This window comes from Ambystoma mexicanum, chromosome 14 (assembly GCF_040938575.1).
Source record: "Ambystoma mexicanum isolate Mex_15411 chromosome 14, UKY_AmexF1_1, whole genome shotgun sequence".
Classification (NCBI taxonomy): Eukaryota; Metazoa; Chordata; class Amphibia; order Caudata; family Ambystomatidae; genus Ambystoma; species Ambystoma mexicanum.
The window spans coordinates 471,736,419-471,753,493 of record NC_090940.1 but is presented as its reverse complement, the minus strand read 5'-3'; the positions used below and the strand labels follow the sequence as shown (position 1 = coordinate 471,753,493).

Sequence of the window (17,075 nt, the reverse complement as noted above, 5' to 3'; positions counted from 1 at the left end):
TTGTATGTGTTCTATGGGCTATGGGGTCCTTTACCCCATAGGGTTTCATGTGTTTTTGATATGTGGGTTACACAGCACCCTCCGTGCAGTAACCCAGGGGTGTCGTAGCGACCCCCAAACATAGACTCCATACCCTGGGACTGACTACTGTCTCCCAGGGCATGTAAAGTCACCATTGGCTTTACTAGTCTCAAATTGTGAACAGAACCAGTACAAACCATCATATTGTGGACGTACTGGTCGGGGCAATTCGATTGCCCCGGCGTCTGTTGTTCGAGGGGGCACTGTCCAGCCCCCCCCGACCGAGTTTTGGCTGGTGCCAGTGGATACTACTTTTTATATTCGACCGCGAATATATTCCTATGGGATTTTCCCATTGTTCGCGGCTACCACTTTTTAAAATAGCCTCGAACATACCGCCGGTTTATTAAATTAATATAAATTCACCGGTTGGTATTTTTTGCCGAAACTTGGTTCCAAAATGGCGTTTGTGTTCGCTTCTGTAACTCCAACCCGAGTCGAGCCCTTTGTTCCACTTTTTGGCGGGCTTCTCCACAGAAGCCTCCAAAAGTGGTGCCACTCTGTCTGGGTACCACAGGGAGTGTGGGGGGGGGGGGGTTTAGGCACCCTGGACTGAGTTGCCTCGGCAACTCAAGTCGCACTCATGTGTGATTGGCCCAAGTGGTGAGCCGCCCGGCTCACCACTTAGCATGTTTGAGTGACAGCTAGGCTGAATGAATGGAGGTTTTCTGCATAAAAGCAGGGCTTTGGGGACTGGAACTTCAGAAGTCGCCACAGGACCTAAAGAATCGGAGGAGGGAGAAGCCGAGCCGACCTGCAACGACGACACCACCGGTGGAGCCCTGCTGAACCGTCTCACCTCTTTTCCCGACGACAGAGGAGATCTCCAGTCCGGAGAGTCTTCTTCCTTTAACTGGTGGGGATAACCAGTTTGCCTGTCTTTTCGCCTTCCTGGACCATCTCGTGGCCACCTTGCCTGTGCCAAGCACCCCGGCAACCGGAATACCACGGTTTACCCCTACCGTGAAGAAAAGGGTAGTACCTTGTAACCGGAAAACTCTGCGGCTGGTTTCTTCCCTGGCAGTGCAACGACCTTCATCTTTCCTCCACGTCGAGACCTCCTCTTCCTCTGGACGAAACACCGACTTGCACCCGCTGCCAGGAACAACTGCCCCCGCTGGAGCGTTCTTCCCATTTCAGGTACTGTGTCCCGCCTGGCTTCCCTTGCGACAGATCGTTCGGGGTGACAGTAAATCCTCGACTTTCTAACCTGGGTTAGCCTGGGGTCTGTTAACTAACTTTTCCTGACTTGATTTCAATCTTTTGTGAACTATCTACAAAGACTCTTTGGGCATAACCCCACTGTGTGATCCTGGACACATTTCGCTTGCTCTCTCTAAGAGTGGGCCTGGCATTTGAACTTCCTTGCTATCCAGTAGACTTTGCCTAACCTGCCTCACTGTGGTTCTTTGAAAAGTATTGAAATTGTGTGCTTTCATAACTCTGCCTTTTTCCTCCCTTTTTATATAACTTATTAGAGTGCCATCTTAGGTTAAGCGCTCACCTCTGTCTGAAAATAAGTGGTGTTTCTCACTAAGACTTGTCTAATAAGTAATTAGGGTTGTATATATATAATATTGACTGTGTGTTGAATTTACTTACCTCTTTTTGTGCTAGTGTAATTTACAAGTGTGTCTTTAAATAAATAATTATATACTTTTACACCAAAGCTCTGGTCAGTGTTTGCTTGTGCTACTGTATCTCTGTACCTATTGTGTATACTCTATATACTGCCTAACTCATCTTGAGAGAAGTCTGACTGCTCAGCGACAGCTACCAGGTAAATCTGGGTGGTACAGACTGCTACCAATTGGGTTTACTGCCAACCACCTGTAGTCCTAAATCTTTTGCAGTGGTCCCTAAGGGAACTGCACAGGTTTCTGCCTAACAATGCCAGTAAGTGCGGAAGCCGTGTGCAAAATGTTTTTTTATGGGGCCAGACTATGGTCTCAACCAGGTTTGGCCCAGTGTAGGGATGCGATTCCACACCTCCTGTCCTTGGATGGGGGGGTTTAAAATGGTTGGCCCATGGTAAAATCATGCTCCATTAACTAAATGCGTCTGAGCTTTGGATAAACCCACAGTCTATCTCATTGTCTAATCTGGAGCTACTAAAAGTATGAGCAAGGTCATGGGCACTAGATCGGCTCATGGCACATGCCTCTAAATTGAAGCTGAGCCTTGAGTACTTTGAGCGCGAGCCAGAGATGGGGTTTACATCATACTTGCATATCATTTCCCCTACTTATGAAAAATCACTCTATGCACGTTTCAGGCTGGGTATCCTCCGAGTCGCAGCTTTTACACGATTGTGGAGGGGACATGAATCTGAGTCTTGCCCAATGTGTCATGCTCCAAATGAAACCACGTCCCACTTCCTGTTAATCTGCTCCTCGACCACTCAGCTGAGGCGCATGTATCTGAAGTCTATACTAGAGGATGCTGGCCTACACACTTTAACTGTGATGCTTTTCCTGATGCAGTCGCCTCATCTGCCTGTAGCATTTGCCACTGCTTGCTACATTCATAGAGCTTGGTTGCAGAGGAAAAAAGCACTGAATTAACTCTTCATTTGATTGCTGTAATGCTGCTAGTTAATGGATTGACATTTTAGGATTGTAGGGTGCATTGGTACTGCTGAAGTTTTTAACAATATTTTAGCTAGCTGTTGAATTCTTTTAAATGTTTTAGTATAACACAAATCTTTTTAAATATTGATTATATTTATGTATGACTATATTGTACTTTGTGTATTTTGTCATGTACCTGAAGACTTGGGGCCTAATTCACAGAAAAGTTTTCTAATGCCAAAACCCCATTGGAAAATGTTCTGTGAATTAGCCCTTTAATGTTGAATAAAGGAATTATGACTGTCTGACTGATTAGCTTGCTTAAGTATTGTCCTCTCCTTGTATTGGCAATGTTATTGGCCTTGAAAGCAATAATTATAACCTTTTTGTTCTCTTCTTTTCACAAAGTTCCCACTTTGACTTCTTAATATCAATTCGGTATTTAAAATTACTTTCAGAAGCTAGCGGTCGATTACGGAGCATACTGGGGTTACCCGTTAATGGTAAACTCACTGGTGTCTGAAAACGTACCCGCTCGATCCACTGCTTGTTCTGCCTCTGCTGCTGCCACCAGCACGTCAGTCTGCTTCGGGTTGTTTTGCGCGGCCCATGCCGATCACGAAAGGAGCGGACCTCGCTCCCTGTGATCTCTAGTGCTTGCCAGTTACGGGACACAATACGCTAAAATGAGAGCCTCTCTTTCCAGGGGGACAGCTTGCCTTAACAACACTTTCCGCTGCTCAAACCCTGCAAATAAGGCCATCAATATTGGAGACTGTCTCAGCACTGACACCCACAATACAGATAGCAGCGGTTCTGGCATCTCCGTTTTCTGTTTGCTGCAATGGCGAACCACAGCCTCTGCAACAGCTACAACTCCTGCTTCTATTTGCCTGCACCTAAGGTGCCTTATATATTCGAAGGTCCTGCTCAGGTTTGGGTCATTAGAACCGCTGGACTGATTCTTGCAGTCCAGTGCTTCTGAGTCCCTCTTCCTCGTCCCAGTACTTAGGGCATTGTGCGACTTGAAGTCCCCAATGTTCTTTTTACCTTCTTCTTCAAAGATACAAGCTTCAGCATTATAGGATTTACTCTGTTTATTAGATGAATCGTTAGGGTTTTTTTTTAAGAGTAGTTACTGTTTAGTTCAGAATTAAAGGGAAACTATGGTCACCATATGTCAGAGTTTTAATGTTCTGATTCCTACTTAGATTATTCCTCTGTTGATCATAAGTCCTCATGACCATTATGGTGGATAGTTTTATAAAGAGAAGGTTTTCTCCGACAGCTGACTATTAAAGATTCTAGCATCCTGGAGATCGCCTTCTATGAAGAAGATAAATACTGCATCTCTCCTCTTGTTCCCTTGTTGCCCTTCTCTTCCCAGGTGATCCTTGTGGCTAGTACGACCCCCAGGGTTAGGATCAGGTAGCGGCTGCCTTCCCCAGGCTATCTGGGAGGCGACTTTAGGTAGGGACTTTGTGAGGCCTCCACAGGATCCATCACATCTCCCTGTCTTGTGGATTCACTGGTACTTGCCTATATCCCTAAGTTATATCAATTGTGGAGAGAAAAACAGCAGATCCCAGTCGATCAATGAGGCATTCTATTCTAGGCCTGGAATAAGTGTTGAAATGGGATAGTGCGTTCAACTTCCAAAAGTCAATACAAAAGCCTCCACGATTGATCTGGTTTCGCTACTAGGACTATTGGCTAGGACCAGGGACTCTGTGATGGTTCTATTATGTTGGAAGCCAGCATCTTTGCCACTTTCTGTCTATTTCTCTACGAGCCTCAAGAATTCTGTAAGGTTTTAAGTTAAAGTTAAAAACCTTATCAGGCGGTGCATGGCTATAGTGGTAAAACCTGTTTACTCTTCCTGGTTTGTTGTCAAAGACATCTGGGAACTGATCTAAAAGGGTTTGGATGTCTTGTTTTTTATCGGGCGAGAGATCAGCAAGAATTAAATTAATCTCACCTATCATTGGTTAAAAGACTGGCCATTGTTACAGAAGTGGCTTCAACTGGATCTTCCCGCCACTCTTTTAAAAAGTTGACATGATAAATTGGAGTCGTGACCCCTTCTATCTGGCTATGAGACACAATAATTATAAGAGACCAGTTTGTTCAAAAATCTCATAAGGACCGTGCTACAGGGACAAAATTGAGGTAGGAAAGAGTACCAACACCTTCTGACTGATAGAAAAGATACCGGTGATAGCCATTCGGTCATAATTGGCTTTTTTGGTGTTCTTGGGATTTGCTAAGATATAATATGATATGATAAGTCATTTATAACGTGCCTGTGCTTTTCTAGGCACAAGACAAGGGAGGAGACAAGGGAGGGAAGACAGGGAGGACAAGACAAGCGATCTTACTAGGCCTTGTGTCATTCAGATCGTGCAAGAAGAGAAGTGCAAGGGGTGGGGGTGGTGGGAGAGAGGTGCCAGGGAGAAGGACAGGGAAAAGGGCAACAGTGCTCTGAGTAAGTGCAACACAGTGCAGGGCAGCTCTGGGTAAGTGCCAGGAGGCAAGGGATTGTAGATGTTACTGTTACAGCCCCTAAACACGTGGAAGAGCCAGAAGCAGTGCAGGGGTGACTGATCAAGAGAGAGCCTGGTACCCAGTGGGACACTGAGGGTAGCCAACCACCCTGTAGGTGCGGCAAACAGGTAAGTCAGCAGGGGAGGCAGAGAGCAAAATCGGAGAAGAAAAGGAGTGTTTTGAGCTGTTTCCAGAACTTTAAGTGTTTGAGAAGGTTAGGGAGGCCATTACAGAGTGAGGCATCTGCAGAGGGGTGAGATCTACTCCCCACTCACTGCCTGGAGAAGCATCTGACCCTTAGAGATTTGGAGGTAGCTGAGCAAAGGGCTTGATAAGGTAGGTATTTAGGAAGAGAGTGTTGGATGTTGTACAGGCCCCAGCCCCGAAAGCCTTGTGGACAATGCAAATGGCCTTGAAGTTGTCCTTGCAGCCACCAGGAGCCAGTGGAGAGATTGCAGGGTAGGAGAGATACGGTCACTGGGCTTGAGACCAAGGATAAGTCTTGCAGTCCTATTATGGATCAGTTGCAGAGGGCAGAGAGTAGCAGAAAGCAGATTGAGAAAGAGGCTGTTGCAGTAGTCCAGCCTAGAGAGAACCAGGGCTCTGGAGACAGCGAGCTTCTGGGGGAAGGTGAGAAATTGAAGGGTACCTTTGAGGAGGTGCAGCTGGTAGTGGGACTTCTTGGTGATGTCCGAGATATAAGGAGAGAAAGAGAGAGTGGAGTCGAAGATGACACCAAGGTGTTTTGCCTCACAGGAAGAAGAAGGAAGAGGGCCCAAGGAGAGCGGTCAGAATGAGACAGGGAAAGCGGGAGCAGGAGTCCCAATGAGAAGGATCTCTGACTCACTGGCATTAAGGCAGAGATTGTTTGAGGCACACAAATCCCGAATCTCGGATAGTCAGGAATGAGCGAGAGAGGAGAGGAGGCTGAGGGGAGCCTGAAGGAGAGCCGAATATCATCTGCAGAACACAAAGTTAGAGGAGAAGGTAGAGATCAGGTGGGCCAAAGGGGCCAAGTAGAGATTGAAAAACTAGAGGAACACCACAGGTGGCAGAGAGAAGGAAACAAATTGGACCTTGGAGGGGCAGTACAAGATTGAGCAGTTCCGCCACTCCCCGGCCTGATACGTGATGCTCAGGTTCACACAGAGTCGATTGATCAGGATGGCATGGTTGACTGTTTCAAAGACAGAGGAAAGATCAAGGAGGATGAGGATAAGGAATGCTGGAATCAAGGTAAGAGAGCAGATCTTCACGGGTGTTCAGTAGAGCAGTTCCCATGCCTCTGCCAGCTTTGAAGCCAGACTGATGTTCATGGAGACAAGCAGCAGATTCAGTGTGGAAAGTAAGCTGGGAGATGGCCTGCTTTTCCAGGCGTTTGCCCAGGAAAGGGGTGATAGAAATCGGGCAATAGTTTGCTGCACTGGTCTCATCAGCAGATGGCTTTTTGAGGAGGGGTTGCACAAGGGAGTGCTTGAGGAGAGAAGGGAAGGTTCCAGTGGCGAAAGAGTGGTTACAAAAATTGGGCAAGGCTGGAGCGAGGGTGTCAATATGGTCATTGATGTTTCTGGAAGAGCAGGGGAGCAGCTATTTGGATGACATTTTTATAGATCACACTTGTCTAGAAAACCTGTCAGGTGTTGTCAGAGAGAAAGAGGAGAAAGTAGGAGGAGAGTGAGAGTTGGCCAAAGGGGGGCTGAGAGAAGAAGATGGAGAGGGTGAGGCGATAGAGGACAGGATGTCCTTGGTTTTAGTGGTGAAGTGAGAGGCCAGAGCCATACAGAGGGCCTGGGAGGTTTTTCAGATTTCCTTGCAGATTTTAAAGAGTTCGGCCCTATTAGAAGCCACAGAGACGCGGGCTTGAATGTGGGCTCTCTTCTTGGACAGGACAGAGAATCTGTATTGCCTTTGGAGCAGGTGGCAAGCCATTTTGTCAGAGGATGTACCCGAAGCACTCCACTTCCTCTCAGCCACCCTGCACTTGCTCTTCAGGACGGAGAGGTCAGAGTCATACCAAGAGTTGCACTTGGAGGTAGGCTTCGGCCGGATTCTCATGACAGGGGAAAGGATGTCCAGAGTGATGGAGATAGAAAGATGCAATATTAGAGAGGGCTGTGGCAGAGTGTGAGTCAGCCATAGCAGTAGGAGGAACAAAGAAAGTAGAGGCAAAGGCATCTAGTAACACACGCTTCATGGGCCTAATGACCGCAAAGGTAGGTGACAGTGCTGGGGTGGGCTTTGCCTGAGGGATAGAGAGCCTCAGGTCAGAGGAAAGTGGAAAGTGGTCAGTCGAAGATAGAGGAGTGGTGAGAGGGTTCGATAGGGGGATGTCTGCGGAGATGAGAACATCCAAAGTATGTCTGGCAGAGTGTGTGGGAACAGAGGGCAGAATGGAGAGCGAGAGAGAGAGAGCGTGTCGCAGAGGTTGCAAAAAAGCCAAGAGGAGGGATTAGAAGCATCCAGGTGGATTTTGATGTCTCAGAGGATGAGAAGTTAAGAGGTAGTGGCAGGGAGAGAGGAGAGATCAGCCCACTCTGAGAGGAAGAGGGCATCTTGGCCAGGTGGCCTGTAGATAGTGGCCACAGAACGAGAGAGGCCAGTGGAGATAGAGAGCCTGCAGACCAGGCTTTCAAAGGAGGGGGTAGGGCTGCATAGGAATAACAGAAGCAGGGAGCCACTCAGGAAAGATCAGAGCTACTCCATCTCGGGGTCGGTTGGTTCTGGGCTTGGTGAATGTACTATAGATCTCACTTCGGCCATGTGTTCCTTTAGATGTTGTGTGGTCTGGGATGGGGCAATAGGGCTTCTTCTCGCGCCTTCCACGTTTCTCTTTATATATCAAGAACATCTCTGGGTTCACATCAATACAGGAGTTAAATGATGAGAAGCCCAGGGATGCCTGTGGAGTTTTTAGAACAGAAGATATGGCCCATGGTATCATCATGTCACAATTCTTCCCATCATCTTCCACTAGCATTTTAGGGACATTCTTCCTTGTTTTATTAAGCCGTTATACTAACCCGTCAGTTTGTGGGTAATATACAGTGGTTATGAGGGTTTTGATCTGTAGAACTTGTTTAACTTTGGCCAAAAGCTGACTGATGAAAGTGGTTCCCCGATCAGTCAGGATTTCTTTAGGAAAACCCACCTAGGACAAAAAACGGTAAAGATGTCTGAGGTTTTGTTGTGCAGTGTTAGACCTCATTAGGAAAGCCTTTGGATATCTTGTGGCATAATCGACTATCACTAAGATATATCTATTTCCCAGTTTGGAAGGTTTGAGAGGGCCAACAATGTCCATTCCTATTCTTGAAAAAGGGACATCAATAATGGGGAGAGGTTGTAAAGGAACTGTAGGGGGTGTTTGTGTGGTAGTTTTCTGGCAGAGTGGACAGGTCAGAAAAACATTTTTAACTTCTGCATATACTCCTGCCAATAAAACCGGCTCACTATTTGCCCTTGGGTCTTCGCAGTTCTTAAATGTTCTGCGGTAAGATATGTATGTGCTATTTCTGGAACCATTCCCGTGTGATGGTGGGGTACTAGAATTTGAGAGCGGGGAGTCCCCTCAGGACCAGTATCGCCTCTATATAGTAAACCATGCTGGATCACCTTGAGGAGGACCTCTGCTAACATTGGGCCATTACGAAGGCCAAATCGGGGAGGATTTCCGTTTCATCCTCATTGATGAGGGTCTTTACCACCTCAGGATGTGTTGCTTGTTATATGTCTGCCTACCCAAAGCCTTTAGTTCCTCTCTCAGTATCTTCTATTTCAGTTCTTTCTACTATTTTGGGGAACACAGCTTTCCCCAAAATACCTTGAGCTATGTTTTCTCTGGCCTTAATGTGATATGTTTCTGTACAACACCAACTATGCCTCAACGATGACAAGACTGAGCTCCTCATCCTCGGCACTACCCAACGTCTTAGTAAACTTGAACCGTCTTACCAATCGTTCATCATCGATGGCAACACCATCCAAGTCTCGAAAGACACAAAAACCTAAGGCGTTTACCTTGACGCCACCTTATCCCTATCCCGACAAACGAATGCAGTTAGATCAGCCTCTGCATACACCTGCAAACTCATTGCAGCCTGCAGGCCATTTCTGACCAAGCCAAACACGGTCACACTGCCCAGAACCCTCATCATGGCCAAAATCGACTATGGTAGTGCCCTCTACCGAGGAACTAGCCAAGAGAATCTGCACAAATTGCAAATCTCTCAGAACAACGCTATTAGAGCGGCTCTAAATATCCCAAGAAACCACCACATTTCGGAATCCAGATCCAATCTACACTGGCTACCTGTCAAACAGAGAATCTCACTGAAAGCTTTAGGCCTCACCCACAAATGCCTAGCCAACCTAGCCCCCCGTATCTCTGCAACCGGCTATCCCGCCACGCGCCTACCCGCCCTCAAAGAACCACCCAGACCCACTGTTTAACCATCCCCAGGTTTAAACTACAAAAAGCGGGTGGATCAAGCTTCCCTGTCCTAGCTTCCAAACTTTGGAATGCTCTCCCCCTCACCATTAGATCGGAAGAATGCTTCAGTGCCTTCAAGGCCAAAACAAAAGCCTGGCTCTTCAATCAGTCCTGAAATTTTGACTGCTGACATGTCTGTAATGTGCCCACGCTAATCTTTAATCTGTAATTATGTATATAGCTGTATGTTCTGAATACTTTGCACTGTACCTATAGTTTGAATATATGTATGCTTGCTATGTAATCTGTCTAAGTTGCGCCCTGATGCCTCTGGGCCCGAGGGAGCGTGCTACAAATAAAAACAATACAATACAGGGAAGGATAGTTTGGTTTGTTGAAGGAGGGAGGATCTGTAAAGTAAAGGAATCCCGTGCTCTCTGGGAATGGTCATCCCTAATCCCAGAAGGGGCTTCCTCTGCCATGTGATTCTCCCCTGGTGCACCACCCAGGGGGGCTTATCGGACTGTGGACGCACCGCCCTGGCCCTATGGGAAAGGTCTCCGCCTAGCGGAGAAGGGATGACATCCTCAGATTCGTCAAAGTACACCTGTTTGCATTGCGTCCATTGATTGCATTTTATAAAGCAAACAACAAAACCTGGACAGAGCAGACTGTGGTGCTCTTAAATCCACATCTTAGCCCTCCCCTCTATGCAATTTGCACAATTTAGAAAATGAGCCCTTTCTCTTCCCCCTGTAGTACCACTGACTGCAGTGGCTGTCAAAAACTATAATTTTTCTTCAGCAAAAACTATGTTGATACTTTCATATGTTGTGTGATATTTATCATGAAAAGCGACAATAGTTATATTTCATTATTGTGCTGGAATATTCTATGTCATTCTTGTAGCACTGTTTGAATGTGTATACATTTATTGGGATTTCTCCAAATGATTTACTATGTACTTAAAATGTGCTTGTTGTTTAAAGTTCGTTAAGAGGCAATTAATGTGGTCTGAGGTCACAATTCCAGCTTAGTCTTACCCTCAAAATGCACCTGTTAATAGACATTGCTCTGTGTATGCTAAAAAGACTCATTGATCGTTTTTCTTGAGAGTTCAGTTGTCGGTTTTGATTCACACTTCTGTTCCACTTTTATCTTGTAGGGAGTTCAGATTCACTTCAGAAGTTCCAGTACGACTCGATTATCACGGCAAACATGTATCAATGGATCAGGTCTGTTCAAAATGCTAAGGAGTTTTTTAAATATTTTTGTATACAGTGGTATTTTACATATTAGCACCGCGCAGGGGTGTCCTGGGGCCTTCAAGCCAATCAGCGAGCTTGAGAGGAACGTTCTGGTCAAGTCCTGCATTCACCAACACAGCCTGCACTTCCTGCAATGGAGGATGTACCCTCGTTGGCAGCTACGACACCGCTCCCACGTCAGTTCAGCTGCTCTGATGCAAGTCAGCGACAGAGGCCGAGATGGGACCATTAGGGCAGGCACACTGACTGTTAGAATCGGGGCGGGTGCACCAGTGTTTAGTAAATGCCACCATCTTGTCTTGTCTGCACTGGTGCAGGGGTCCGGCCCCACACCTGCGCTTGTGCACCTTGTGGCAAGCTTACTTGGTGGCCTCAGCAACCTCGCTGGAGACTGGTAGTCTCGATCCTGCTGCGTTTCCGTATTCAAACCCACACAGCTGGTGGAAGAGGCGTATCAACACGCTCCATACTGGCAGTCTGTCTGTGCCTTTGCTCTCTGATCCTGCTTCCTGCCAGCTCCCTTATTACTCTTTATATCTCCCTTCTTGTCCGCTCTGTTGTTTTTCTTCTTTTGGCCAGCCCTCCCTACCATCCAGTCTTGGTTCCTCTTTACTTCTGTTGGCTTTCTGCCTGTCCTGGCCACCCAGTTACATTCCTGTCAGTTCTGGCCTGCATTGGCCTGTGGGTCTTTTTGCCAGCTACCTTTTGACTCTTGGCCCTTACCACCTGGCTAGCGGTCCTGTTTTACCACCACCAGCATCTGCTCCCGCCGCCTGCCTTCACAGCTATACCGCTTCCTGGTAAAGCACTTGTCGCTGTTCCTGCATTACGTTAATCCAGGGAAGCTGATTGGTGCTGCAGGGAGCAGGTCTCTGGATGCCTTTCAGTGCGTACACACTGGGGGTGCTCTGAGGTCAGCTCTCTTTCCACACTGCAGCAATTCTGGAACAGCGAAGCAAAAGAAAGCCCAGGTTGCAAAGCCCACACAGAACATGTACCCAACAGCGTCAAGATACTGTGTTATTCACCTTTGAACAGTGGGAGGCTGCCACCTTACCCAAGTGGCAATGCACCACTCTCGCCAACCCCCAACCCCAACAAACACCCCCTGAAGCTCCCACCCCATCCCCACACCACTCTCTCCCAGTGTTTAAAGTGGGCCAGGGCCTGCCGGGCCGGGCCCCGGCAGTCTCCAAAAAGTGGGACTGAGCCGGGGCCCTGCCGGGGCCCCCGTCCTACCGCAACATTGGCGGGATGCATTATCCCATCGCTGCCGCAGCCGCGACGGGAGATGCGCCTGCCATGAAGTCAGGCGAGCTGACAGAAGTGGCAGCCAGCCACAGCTGTGACTGGCTGCCACTTCCGTCAGTCATAGTAACTGCCCTTGGTGACCCCTCGCGCGAGAGGTCACCAGAGGCAGTTACTGTCCCTTTGTTTCCCCAGGTCGCCGAGGCGTCTTTAACCCTCAGCGAACTTGGGGATTCCTCGACGTTTATAAAAGATGGCTTGGAAAGTACACATTTCAAGCCATCTTTTATAAAGCTTTGCCGACGGACAATTTTGTCCGTAGTCAAAGCTTTATAAAAGATGGTTTGAATTGTGTACTTTCAAAGCCATCTTTTATAAACCCGAAATCTTTAAAAAAGATGGCCTGAAAACTAGGCAAACCGTAGGGTATGCACACAAATATATATAAATGTTATATATTTGTGTGCGTACCTTACTATGGTTTGTGTACTTTGCAAGCCATCTTTTATAAACGTAGAAATATGTTACATATCTCTATGTTTAGAAAAGATGGCTTGCATAGTACACAAACCATAGTAAGGTACGCACACAAATATATAACATTTATATATATTTGTGTGTATACCCTACAATTTGCGTACTTTTTAGGCCACGCCCCTCCCACAAGCCATGCCCCCAAATGAGGGCCCCCCTCGATTTCTTACCCCACTTAAAGCCCTGCTCTCTCCCAACCTCTACTCTATCCCCACACCACCCCCTCAGTAACATGCGGCCGGTGACATCTGCTTGCCTACCATCCCGCCCTTCGTCTCAGTATCAGTGGCCATCATGGAAAGGGAGAAGGGACTACTTATAGTTCGCTTTGCACTTGTCCATGGCAGCCATCTTGTTTTGTATTTTTTTTTCAAGTTGATAAAACGGCAACCACACCTTTTCTCAACTTAACAAAATACTATTAGCACCCCAGAAAGCGTGCCAGGGTGCTAATAGCAATAAACCCTTCTATTGTGGTTCGGGGGCATTTCCAGTTCTGGTCATTCCTAGGGGCTCACAGTTATGCCCCCCCCATCTAGGTGGGGGGTGTATTGTTTTCAGAAATAAAAGAAAACCTACGATATTGTCATTGAATGGAAAATAGCAAGTACATTGTAACAGCTTTCAGAATAATTAGTGTCACCAGATAATTAGAAAACCATTATGAAAGAATAATAATCATACAAGGTATCGAGTCATCATTTATTTTCCATAATCTCTCCACCACAAGTTTTAACACAGAAAATGCATACACTAATAATCATAATGTCTACGTTTCAAGCTAAGGTCAATGTCCATGACTACTTATCCTGGGGGGAAATAAATCAGAGTGCTTATGGTTGCTCAGAGAATATTGACCAGATCATGTTTCTTTTATTTGCTGTTATTCAGATGAACCCTTCTATTTATTATTTTGATGCATACAGTTCAACCACACTTAGAATTGGTGAGATGCAGAGTGTCCATTGTTCTGGCAGTTAGCTATGAACATTTCCTCTGGCTGTGCACACACTTGAGAATCACCTAGCTTTTTCACAATTTTTAAACAATGGTTTAAACATACCTGTTCGAAGTATAACAGGTAACATACTTTGTGTGTGTGTGCCTTGGAACTATTGGATGGCAGTTGTGCTCAACAAAAACCCCCTATAATGTAACGGCAAGATGAAAATAATTGGCTAATCCAAACATCACGCAATTGCTGCAAATATGTTGGGACTGTGGTTAGAATGCTGAATTAAACCCATTTATACAATAATTGGGTGGTCCTTTTGCTATTTCAAATTAACCTGCTGGTTTAAGTTTTGTAGATGCTATGTGCATTTTGATAATAATCATTTATATATTTCTGTGGTGTCAGTTTTGACCTAGAACCTCAGAAATAGTTTAGGAGAAACTACACACAACTTCCTTGCAAACAAATTTAATTGGCATATAATTATCTTCTCAACACATCGTTAGATGATGTCATTTACTGGTTTTGGCTCTTAAGTGACTCTAGCTACCTATGAAGCAAAACTATAGGCAAGAAAGTTGCGAGAGAAGGATAAGACCTGGAGAGAACATAGGGCATGAGGATGTGCTTAGGTGTAGTTTGCCTGATTTCCCACCCACTGCACGACCATATGTATGAGAATGGCTATTGGTTTCTCTCCCCACTATCCTCCCATAACTGCCAGAACCACATCTATTGCAGGCCTTTTCCCCTATTGACAATCAGCTGCACAACATGCTGTTCAGCAAGCCATTCGATGTGCAGCTAATTGACATCACGGCATACAAGATTTGCAAGCATAGTTTAGGCTGTTACCATTAAGACATAGTAAAACGACGTATGCCTGCTGTGATGGACGCAAGTCTTTTTCACTAGCTATTAACGTGGTGTATGCAAACACTAACCTGCACACATTTTTGTACTTCTAAAAAGTAATTGGTTGGTAGTTATGGCCTCTATCAGTAACTCTGGCGAGTTTTCAGCACATTTTTAGTAGGGGATCACTATCTCAGAAATTGGTGGAAATTCCCTTTAGTTGCTTTAGAAAGCTAATAGATACTAACTCCAAATTATAGTGGCAAATCATGATACCCTAGTTACGTCCCCCCAGGAAATCGTTAACCAGCAGACCATATCCCTAAGGGTTTCAAAATAGTTCTGATCAGCACTCCAGTTACTTTGAAGAATGCATGCAACATACAGCCACTCATAGAAAACCACCATTTTTCCACTATCAAAATGACTGGGTATAGTCCACTGACAACCTACACATCTATAGCATCACTACTTCCAACTTTATGATTAGGCGTAGGAAAGCTAAACAAGGAGGTGTTGCTCTGATCATTAACTTACTGCCAAAACATTCTGAAACGCCAATACTTATATCACTTTAGTCTTTCCCTACCAACCCACTGGTAATAACAAAAGGTTCCTGAAAGACTCGCCTCAGTTTAAGACCATCGATATCCCACAAACCGATAACATGCCTCGACATTAATTTGTATGTAGACCCAACTAATCTACCTAACAAACACCACTTGAACAATATTACTAACCTTAGCTTTTTACAGTTGCTTTAAAAGAACTACCCATCCAGAGGTTGTTGGTCATACATAAGACACAGTATTCTCCAATTTTATATCATCATAGTGAAGATGGTGAGCACATCCCCCTTTTGGGTCGGACAACTGTCTAATCGGGTTTGCTGCTTAACATAATCAAGAGAAACACGCTGCTTCCTATGATGACCAAAAGACTGCTAGAAAACAGCTCAATGGAATCTGTTACAAAACATTTGTGCACCTGGGTATATGCTAAAAACTAGGAAATCCAGCCATATATCATTTTAAGAGGCCTTGCACACAGAAGTCGATTGATCCCCCAATATAGTACCAAAAATGAGCAAAAGTGAAAGACAAATGGTTCAATCTAGAATTGGCAAACGTGAAACAAATTGTCAGAAATCACATAAAGAAAGGGCACAAGTCTCTCACTAACAGAGACAAGCTTTCCTGCAAAATACATTCAGATCGGCCCCAAAAAGCCCTACATGCTTGAAAAAAGAACTTTATCAATTCAGGGTCCCTATTGTGCTATATAACCCTATAAACACAGCTGATTTTTATAAAATATACAAGACATTCACCAAGTCTAATATACTCAAGGCTCCCCCGTAACCTTCACAAAAGCTGACTAATGACCTTTCTTTTTTATTCATCAACAAGATAAATTTCATAAAACAATCCTTACCTCCTTTCTTGTCCTCCATCATGACAAAATGCAAGAGGACTGAGCCTTTCACCATGTTTGATGCATTCTCATTCGTCTCGGAGGCAGTTATCCTCAACAGAATCACTCGCCTCAAGGCCTCTTTACCCCAAAAAAAGACCTCTGACCAATAAGCTTCATGAAAGAACATATCCATATCCTGGACACCATGATTGGTTATGTATGTATCTTTGGGATTATAAAGCGCAAACCTAGCTGGGAGGCAACAACGTGCTGTATCTAGGGGACACAGGTAGCAGAGGAGCTGGGAATAACTACACGCTACAGTGCATCATTGTCAACTCTCAATGTTTATCTAAAACTGAAAAGAGCAACAGTCACCCCAATCATAAATAAGGAGAATGCAGACATGTTAAAGCTTGCCATCTTCCGTCAAATTGCCAATTTGCCTTTTAAAGGCGGAGTTCAGAAAATGCAGTTACTCCACATTCTGATGACCTCGACCATGGTTGCCAGTCCCGTTACAGAACATTCTCGACAAACTTAATCCACTTCGCTTGACATAAGAAAGAGCTTTTTCCGGCCCTTGGACTACACAAACCTGCCACCCCATTCGGTTTGATTTCTCAGCAGCGTATGACGCAATTGACCCTGCCATGCCTCTCAATTGTCTGTATTTGGACCTAGGAATAGGGGGGCAGCCCTCATTTGATTCAAACCATTCTTCACTGCGAAAGAACTTAACAAGTTAAAGTGATCAATGTCTGTCAAACATTACTACACCCGTATGCTTTTTTAACACAGGTGTCAGCTATCACCCTCTGTATCTTAATTCCTACATGAAGCCATTGAACTCCCTCCTGCAAACATCTCACTACTGTTCCAGAGTTAAGTGGATAATGTACACATTTTGACCCTAATGGGACTAGACAAATACATTGATACAAAACCATGACTTTCACCTCCAGAATCTAAGAATGGATGATGGAGCTATGTCTGTCTTAATGGAGAAAATTGTATGTCATGGTATTAGGTCTTCCAACTTTTAATACCCTTCCGTTCACATGGCCCTACTCATTGGTTCCACCACCACACTCTTCAAACAGGCCAGACACGTTGCTGCTGTTTTTAATTCCACCCTCTTCTTCCTGTCCCAGTTCAATGACTTATATTAATGT

At 45.5% G+C, this 17,075-nt stretch overlaps 1 protein-coding gene across 5 annotated transcripts in view; it reads left to right on the top strand.

Annotated features, from left to right (window-relative positions):
• Positions 1 to 17,075, top strand: part of ATG2B (autophagy related 2B) — a 5,509,925-nt gene that overhangs the window by 5,170,080 nt on the left and 322,770 nt on the right. For all 5 annotated transcript variants that reach the window (XM_069637692.1, XM_069637689.1, XM_069637687.1 and 2 more), the window contains one exon: positions 10,790 to 10,859. In XM_069637692.1, coding sequence (XP_069493793.1) covers positions 10,790 to 10,859 — 70 coding nt within the window. The remainder of the gene's footprint in view (positions 1 to 10,789; positions 10,860 to 17,075) is intronic.